This window comes from Papaver somniferum, unplaced genomic scaffold, assembly GCF_003573695.1.
Source record: "Papaver somniferum cultivar HN1 unplaced genomic scaffold, ASM357369v1 unplaced-scaffold_115, whole genome shotgun sequence".
Taxonomy (NCBI): Eukaryota; Viridiplantae; Streptophyta; class Magnoliopsida; order Ranunculales; family Papaveraceae; genus Papaver; species Papaver somniferum.
Genome location: NW_020620492.1, coordinates 2,499,869 through 2,509,317, shown reverse-complemented (window position 1 = coordinate 2,509,317; position 9,449 = coordinate 2,499,869). Strand labels below are relative to the sequence as shown.

Sequence of the window (9,449 nt, the reverse complement as noted above, 5' to 3'; positions counted from 1 at the left end):
ACGGATTTTTACCTCAACGTCAGGACTATGATACGACAGCTTACATGAGACTAATGAAGTATGTGAACGAGGAAGGATCCTCTGTTGACCTAGACCCATATTTAGTGCGAATAATGGATGGAACAGTACCACAATGTTACAACATTATGTTTGCTGGTCAAATAGGTGGGGCATGGAAAAAAACTATCGTGTATGGTGGACCTGGTGGTTTCTGTAACTAGTACAATGAGAATGTAGATGAAGAAAACCGGAATAATAATGTTGAATTTGAGGTAATAATTACTTTGTTGTCTTGAAAATAGAAATAAAAATCATTTTATTGCTTTGCCCAACTTCTGAAATGTCAATTCAAGAAAGTCATTTTATTTTTATTCAAGAATTCTAACAGATGAAGTGTTTAACTGAATGTTAAAACTTTGGTAAATTCCTTTCTTAATTTCATTCATAGTAGTTCTATAGATATTTATACATTACCGATAACTTGAGACTCAAAACTTTCCTAAGACACGGATTTGAGACTTTCCTTATATGTCTCAAAATCATGACTTACATGGACAATCCTTTCCTAATATATGACCACACTTTCCTAAAATATCACTTACCTTATCGGTCTCACATTAATGACTTACATGGACAATACTTTCCATAGACTGACCACTATGGTCTTGGAAAGTATTGTCCATGTATGTCATTAATGTGAGACCGATAAGGTAAGTGATATTTTAGGAAAGTGTGGTCATATACTAGGAAAGGATTGTCCATGTAAGTCATGATTTTGAGACTTATAAGGAAAGTCTCAAATCCGTGTCTTAGGAAAGTTTTGAGTCTCAAGTTATCGGTAATGTATAAATATCTATAGAACTACTATGAATGAAATTAAGAAAGGAATTTACCAAAGTTTTAACATGGTATCAGAGCCAGTTGAAAACTGAAAAAAAAAAAATCGTTGAGAATGGGTGGATTTGCGAATGGAAGAGGTGGTAGAGGATAAGGAACGGGCAATCAGGTTCGAGCACATAATCTAAATATATCAGAGACAAAGCATTCAAATGGTCCATATTCCTCAGACGGTTCAAATTTGATGGGAGTAACCGCAACACAACTCAGACAGGTGCTTGAGTTATTGAATGCAAAGAAAAATACGTCCCAACTTCAAGGTAAGCAAACTAAACCGAATTGGATTATTGACACGGGAGCTACAAATCATGTCACGTGTAGAAGAGATGACATGATTGATGTGAAAGATATTGTGGAGTGTACTGTTGGACTCCCAGATGGAAAATATGCACAATCTGAGAAAATAGGTACTATTATTCTGCAGGGCGGTTTGAGACTTAATAATGTGCTTTATGTGCCTCAAATAACTTGTAACCTAATTTCAGTCACACAACTTATTGATGAATTAATGTGTACGGTACAATGTACTAACAGTTTATGTCTTATACAGGACCGGTTGACGAGGAAGGTGATTGGAATGGGTGAACGACAAGGTGGACTGTATATTTTCTGTGGTGTGCCTCGAGTTGAAGTTATGGCAGTCAGTGGAGAATCATACGAGCTGTGGCATCGACGAATGGGACATCCATCAGAAAAAGTATTGCAAAGGTTGCCGGGTGTGAGTAGATTAAAGAAGCATAATGAAGTTTGTGATATTTGCCCAAGAGCGAAACAACATAGGAGTAGCTTTACTAGTAGTCTAAGTAAATCCAGTTGTATTTTTGAGTTGATTCATATAGATTTATGGGGTCCTTATAGGGCTACATCGTCTTGTGGAGCACAATATTTTTTAACAATAGTAGATGATTTTTCAAGAGGTGTGTGGATTCATTTACTTCCAAATAAAACGGCAGTTGAACGAACGTTTCTTGATTTCATTGCTCTTGTGAAACGACAATTTGATAAAGATATCAAAGTTGTTAGAAGTGATAATGGTACCGAGTTTAATTCATTACGTGGATATTTTAAGACTAATGGGATAGTTTTTGAAATATCGTGTGTAGGCACTCCGCAACAAAATGGAAGAGTGGAGAGAAAGCATCAACATATATTGAATGTGGCAAGGTCTTTGAGATTTCAAGCCAACTTGCCAATACGGTTTTGGGGAGAATGCGCATTGACAGCTGCGTATTTGATTAATCGTACTCCTACACCTATTCTGGAAAATAAAACGCCGTATGAAATATTGTTTGGAAAGCAACCTCCGTATAATCAGTTGAAAGTGTTTGGATGCCTGTGTTATGTGCATGATCAAAGTAATAAAGGTGATAAATTTGCAAGTAGAGGAAGGAGGTGTGTTTTTCTTGGATATCCGTTTGGTAAAAAGGCATGGCAAGTATATGACTTGGATGAAAGAAAATTTCTTGTGTCAAGAGACGTCCAGTTTTGTGAGAATAGTTTCCCATATAAGAATGAAACATCTGTGTTGCAGCAGCCAACAGTTTCGACTCGCAACGAGAGTGTTCAGCCTGGTCATGATTTTGAGACCGAGGTGACTGGTGTATCAGCTGAGACTGATCAGCTGAATCCAGCGTTTGACTGGAGTGATGATGAAGATGTAACAACGACAACAGGAGAAAGTGTGGCAGTACCAGGCGTAACTGCGACAGCAGGAGACGCTGTAGGCATACCGGGCGTAACTGCGACACAAGGAGAAGGTGTAGCAGTTCAAGATGTGACTGCAACGGAAGAAGAACGTGTAGCAGTTCAAGAGAGATCTGACATTATGAGTCCGGGCAATGATGTTGCAGTAGAAGGTGATATGGGTAAAGGAAAGCGTACGAAAATTCCATCGAGTAGGCTTAAGGGATTTGTGACGCACACCACTCGAGAAAACAGTCCATCTCATCTTCATTCATCACAATCATCCTCCTCAGGTACACCGTATCCTTTGACATATTATGTTAGTTGTGATAAATTTTCTACACCGTATAAGAAATTTCTTGCATCTATAACTGCGAGTTCTGCACCTCGCAACTTTAAAGAAGCAATGAAACATCCAGGATGGAGGAAAGCCATGGCAGAAGAAATACGAGCACTAGAAGAACAAGATACATGGGTTTTGCAAGAATTACCGGAGGGCAAGAGAGCACTAGGAAGTAAATGGATATATACAGAAAAGTATGATGAAAATGGGAATTTGGTTCGTTTAAAAGCAAGATTGGTGATCTTTGGAAATCATCAGGTGGAAGGCTTAGATTACAAAGAGACCTTTGCACCTGTAGCAAAAATGACAACAGTGCACACTTTTCTAGCTGTTGCAGCTGTTAAAAATTGGGAAGTGCATCAGATGGACGTGCACAATGCATTTCTACATGGAGATTTGGAGGAAGAGGTGTATATGAAAATACCACCTGGATTTGCGAGAGGTAATCCTAATATGGTATGTAGAATGAAGAAATCATTGTATGGTTTGAAACAGGCTCCACGTTGTTGGTTCGCAAAACTATCAACAACTTTGAAGAATTATGGTTTTCGGCAATCTTATTCAGACTATTCTCTCTTCACTATGATCAAAGGAAAGATGCAGCTTAATGTTTTGGTGTATGTGGATGATTTGATTGTTGCAGGAGATAATATAGTGGAGCTAAATAAATTTAAAACATATTTGGGACAGTGTTTCAAGATGAAAGATTTGGGAAAATTAAAATATTTTCTGGGCTTGGAGATAGCTCGCAGTAAGCAAGGCATTTATGTTTGTCAACGGAAATATGCATTGGACATTATTATGGAGACGGGGTTATTGGGAGCAAAACCAGCAGAGTTTCCAATGGAAACTAATCATCGTCTAGCTTTGGCAACAGGGCCGTTGCTGATTGATGCAGAAAGGTATCGACGACTGATTGGAAGATTGATTTATCTGGCTGTGACTAGACCAGATCTAGCTTATTCTGTGCATATGTTGTCACAGTTTATGCAGCATCCAAGACAAGAACATTGGGAAGCTGCACTTCGGGTAGTTAGATATTTGAAAAAGAATCCTGGGCAAGGAATTTTGTTGCGCTCTGATAGTAGTCTAAGATTAAAAGGCTGGTGTGATTCAGATTGGGCAAGCTGTCCTTTGACTAGACGATCGTTGACAGGATGGTTTGTGCTTCTTGGAGATTCACCAGTGTCTTGGAAGACCAAAAAGCAGTACACAGTTTCTCGGAGTTCAGCTGAAGCAGAATACAGATCTATGGCTGCAGCTACTTGTGAATTGAAGTGGTTGAAGCAATTACTAGGTGATTTGCGAGTTTGTCATACACAGGGAATGAGTCTTCTTTGTGATAGTCAGTCGGCATTGTATATTGCTCAGAATCCCGTTTTTCACGAAAGAACTAAACATATAGAAGTGGATTGTCATCTCATTAGGGATGCGATAGTACAGAAAATTATTTCTCCCTCTTATACGCCTACGGAGTTGCAGTTGGCGGATATCTTCACCAAATCATTAGGACGAGTTCAGTTTTAAGGTCTTTTGTCCAAGATGGGCATTTGTGACCTGCATGCTCCGTCTTGAGGGGGGTATTAAGGAAAGTGTAATACTTTCCAAGACCGTAGTAGTCAGTCTATGGAAAGTATTGTCCATGTAAGTCATTAATGTGAGACCGATAAGGTAAGTGATATTTTAGGAAAGTGTGGTCATATACTAGGAAAGGATTGTCCATGTAAGTCATGATTTTGAGACTTATAAGGAAAGTCTCAAATCCGTGTCTTAGGAAAGTTTTGAGTCTCAAGTTATCGGTAATGTATAAATATCTATAGAACTACTATGAATGAAATTAAGAAAGGAATTTACCAAAGTTTTAACACTGAAATATCAAAGTATCCATAACACAGATCACTTCAGAAGCACACACACTATGAGCCTCCTATCCAAAAGGTTAAGCGACTTCTAAGAAAACCATATTTTTGACGAAAGTTTTGTTTTCAACCCAATTACTTTCAATTAACGGTCAGTAATAACTTTCTACATTGAATGCACATCACCGAATGGTGGTTCACCCAGTAGCACCAAGTACTTGACATGCTCATTCAAAGTTATCCTTAAAATCCAGTAACAGGGTAAATCAGTTTTCACATGATTCAAGAAATGCTTATTGGGAAAGATATTCACGTGCATAATGAAGAAGAATAACCCATCCTAAACAAGATATTTCGCAAAAACTATACTGAAAATCTTGATACGGGGGAAATTTAGTAATGATCATAGTTACAATCATAGTATTGTTTCTCGAGTCGCTTATACCCAATAGCTTGAGCAACATCAGTAGGTCTACCAAGAGGATAATGACTTTGTCTAAAACCCCAAAGATCAGATACAAAGAGACTAGTAAAAATGATTAAAAACAAAGGAGAGAAGTAAAAATAATTAAATGGAAGTTGATCAAATTATATATAGATTGTGTGACATATATTATATATAAAATTTAAGTACCGCTACATTTGAGACATTAGTTTTGGCGCATCAGTTTTCATCTCCTGGAACTGGATCTTCATCTCCTGGAATTGGATCTTCATCTCCTGGAACTGGAAGATCCTTATACAGGTACCGAATTCCTTCAATATCGTCCTCAGTTGGTTCTCGTTTAACCGTTCCCCTAATGTAATATGAATTCATAAGAGATCCGGGCTCGTCAGTATGGTCTATTCCTAGTATATGGCCCATTTCATGCATACAGACAGATTCAAAGTCGATCCCATAATAAGGTGGACCCTGGATAGTGTATGACCATTGTTCTGAATTATCGAAAGTTAATAATCCCTTTGTAGGTGGAGTTGCTCTAGCCAATGAAGTTCCTGGACCATCAATAGGTTGAAATCTGAAATCAAGGTCGGGAAATACGTCGTCTTCGATAAATCTAAAATTTGTAACCCCTGCCCATCTGTTTAAGCATCTGTGTAAGGGCTCTATTGCTGCTGCTGGAAAACTTTCATCGAGGATATACCTAAGGTCATACCAAGCCCATCTCGGCCATGGTTCTCCGCGGAAATATGTTGCATCGATGATGAGTTTAACTTCCGTGTTATTCTTTTCAGGATTGGGAGGAAAAGGATTGGGAGGAAATGCTCTGGAAGCAATTGAAGGTTGCACCCAGAGATTGAGTAAGATGACAAAAGATAGAAATAAAATAGCACATAATGAAAAAGATTTCATTTTCAATACTAAAAATGAAATAAAAATAGAGATTAAAAATGAAAATTAAAATAGTAATATGATATAAGATAGTAAACCTTACTCGTTTTTTTTTTTTTTTTTTTTTTTTGCAATACTACAAAAGAGATTATAAATAATGAAAGTTACAAAGGAGGAGAAGATAAGAGAGTAAAAGAAGTAACAAAGCTACTTGTTCGGGTTCCTATAAACAATAGTTAGCAAGAACGTAAACCAACGAATATGGTTTCAAGATTTGAGCAATATAAAATGAGTTTACGTAGAGAAAAGAAGAAGAAGCCACTAGAGTAAATTAATGTAGATGATATAGAAGGGTTTATATATATCATTGATTCGCCCTTAATTATATATCATTCATTCGTAATGCTTTAACTACTATTACATTTTGGTTGAAGAGCAAGATTCGTATGGCATTTAAGAAAAAGTAAGCACAACAATAAGAATAACCAACCCCTCGCATGAAGAATAAGAAATGCAGTGAAGGAAGGGGGTATTATTATGCCAAAGACTATATGATGTGACTTCTTGCCACAAATTTCTTGAGGAACCGTCCAAACTCGTGTTTTGTTATTAAAAGAGAGAATCTACGAGGAAACTGCGTACTTACTACATTGGGATAGAAGCACTCGCTCTGCACGCTAATAAGGATTAATCGCTCTGCATGCCGGGGAATAAGCTTAATATGTTATTGGATTAACAATTCCGTGCTCATTTTGTTCTTGCTTTAAGCTTCTGTTGTTGTTGTTTTACTAAAATTTGATAATAAGGTGAAACAGTTGTCCATACAATCACTGAATCATTATCACCTACGTACAAGTTCTTTCAAAGGTCACAACCTTTACTTCGTATTTTATCAGGTAAAATCCAATTTGATTTAAGGTGATCCCCAAGATAAGGATTCGTAAGGTGAATGAATGAATGCATACAAATATGCATGGCGCGGCATTGCATTGCATGATCCAGCAAATATGTGACTAAATGACATTATCAGTAAGCTCAACTTGCCAAAACTCATTATCTCGACTCAATATGTGATATTCCATCCACTTATCTCGACTCGATGCTGGTCCAAATCTAGCATTAACTTTTCTTCTTCACCTGGCATGCAGCATTGCAGCTAAGCTGGGACCAATATATTGACCTGTAGTGAATGTGTCATATGTTAAAGCCTTTCAAATTCGTTGTCAGGTAATGAGGGGAAAAAACAAAATGGATGGATCTATATCAGAAGTCAGGTTTTGACCATGAAATTAAAGCTGAATGCATGACTAAAAAAAAGGATCATAAATTCCCTATAAAATTAATTATACTTAATTATAGTAGAAAACAATAGAACAAAAATAAAAACACAAAAAAAAAAAAACAGTAACAGAAAGGGAAAAAGAAATTTCCTAAAGCTCGTCATGTAAATCATCACCATCTTCTGGTGATCCAGCAACAGGAGCTCCACCAGATCCCTGAATTTCTCGTCGTAGTCTTCCTTGTCAGCTGCCTGATTCTCATCAAGCCATTCAAGAGCCTCCTCTACTGCTTCCTCAATCTTCTCTTTCTCATTTGATTCCAGCTTGTCTGCGATCTTGTCACTATCATTGACCTGGGTCTTCATGTTTTACACATAACTCCCCAAGGTGTTTCTTGCCACGATAAAGATGATCTCTGTAATCCTTTTGCTTAATGAAAATATATTTCTCTATATTATTGTACTAAAATCTAGCTTTCTTTAAAGACAAATTACCTGAACTAATACAATAAAATCTTGCTTTCTTTACAAAAAAACATGAGAGGGTAATTAAACTGTATTTAATTAGAAAACCAACTTAAACATTGTAAATCGAACTCCCCAGATACTATGTAACTTAAAAGCTTACCTCAAAAAATCTAAGAAACTTAAACCCTAGAAATTCCTAAGAATCATCCAACGGTGCTTAACAATTCTTCCCATAGCTGAGAGTTTGATGTTTTTAGGAATAAAAAATTCCTTTGAGCATGACACGCTGTTGGAAGTAGGCACATAATGAGTCTAAATATCAAAACCACAAATTGCTAAAGGTATTCCACAAAAATTCTCATTCCTCTTAAAGTAGCAAACAGGCAAGGGACCAGTAAGATTCTTCCGAGAGACATTGAAGTCCACCTTCTTACGAGTACTTGACGAATAAGACATGGAACCACCAAAAGAATTGTCTTGTAAAAAAAACCGTCTTAAACGAGGTAATCTAATAAGCATAGAAACCGGGATTTCTCCAGATAATCTGTTATGAGATAAATCAAGACGCCGGAGATCCTAAGTAATGAAATACTCTTCGAGATGCTATTATTAGACAGATCAAGAAACAATATCTTTTTCCATGGAGCGAATTATCAGGAATAGTAAAATGATTATCTGTTATGATACGGTCATCCAACGCAAAACCAATTGACAATGAGTGGAGAGGCCCTAAGGGATTATAAGCCGCAGGATGTTGGAAACCCATACCATGTGGGACTAATAATCTCAACACGCCCCTTCACGTGTAGCCTCGTTGGGTCTAACACGTGGACAATAATTCGGATGACACGAAGTAAAGGCGCGGTCAATGACTCGACGCAAATAGCCTGCTCTCATACCATGTTAGAATATGGGCATCCAACTCAAAACCAGCATAAGATATGTCAATTCAGTTAATTCACTCAGAATCAGAATACCAATTGAACCTACAGGTTCAATTTCTCGAGGTTCAATCCCGTGACTCTATTGTTGCTTCCAATTTTACAGCCGGCTATCCAGTTGACTGATCTGTTGCCGTTGTTGCATATATTACAGTTGACGCCGACCCATGAATCACAAGGGTACAGAGATGATTCACTCCATGATGTCGAAGTTGTATTGTTTGGATCAACTTGTTTCTTGAACTCCAATAGTATTTGGAAAGCTCGGGTTGATGTCAGCGATGAGGACGTCGCTGAAGAAAACAAGAAGAAGAATAAGTTAGCAGAGAATGGCATTACAATGAAAGTTGATTTGTGGAGCTTTATTGTTTTGTTTCTCGGAAATTAGGTTGGTGTTAGTCGGGAGATGTATTTCGTGTTCCTGGTTTTTGTATTATTGTTGGTTTATACTTGGGTTAGGAATCCAAGTTCGGTCTATAAACAAATTTATGCTTCCGTGGAAATTCGTAGACCTAAAAAATATAGGAACCATAGTGTTTTGCATGAGCTTACTCTAAAAAGATTTGATTTAAAAAAAAAATCAGACTATTTTTCTTTACTGGTTGTGGTTTGGGGATGGCTGCGCGATTGTACGTAGCATAAGGTA

General features: G+C 37.3%; 1 protein-coding gene across 1 annotated transcript; it reads right to left on the bottom strand.

The window, feature by feature from the left end:
* Positions 1-5,446: 5,446 nt before the first annotated feature.
* Positions 5,447-7,760, bottom strand: LOC113329160 (metalloendoproteinase 3-MMP-like). The gene is made up of 3 exons (XM_026576125.1): positions 7,572-7,760; positions 6,284-6,338; positions 5,447-6,144 (listed from the first exon to the last, which is right to left on the bottom strand). The coding sequence occupies exons 1-3, from the start codon at positions 7,758-7,760 to the stop codon at positions 5,447-5,449; spliced, it is 942 nt and encodes a 313-aa protein (XP_026431910.1).
* Positions 7,761-9,449: the final 1,689 nt, after the last annotated feature.

What these genes read in the sequence shown, in the direction of transcription:
- LOC113329160 (XM_026576125.1), bottom strand. Translation starts at nt 7,760, where the DNA reads ATGAAGACCCAGGTCAATGATAGTGACAAGATCGCAGACAAGCTGGAA. An exon ending in TGCTGGATCACCAGAAGATG is followed by an intron (nt 6,339 to 7,571) that starts GTGATGATTTAC and finishes TATTGTTTATAG; the next exon opens with GAACCCGAACAAGTAGCTTT. An exon ending in CTCTTATCTTCTCCTCCTTT is followed by an intron (nt 6,145 to 6,283) that starts GTAACTTTCATT and finishes TTTCATTTTTAG; the next exon opens with TATTGAAAATGAAATCTTTT.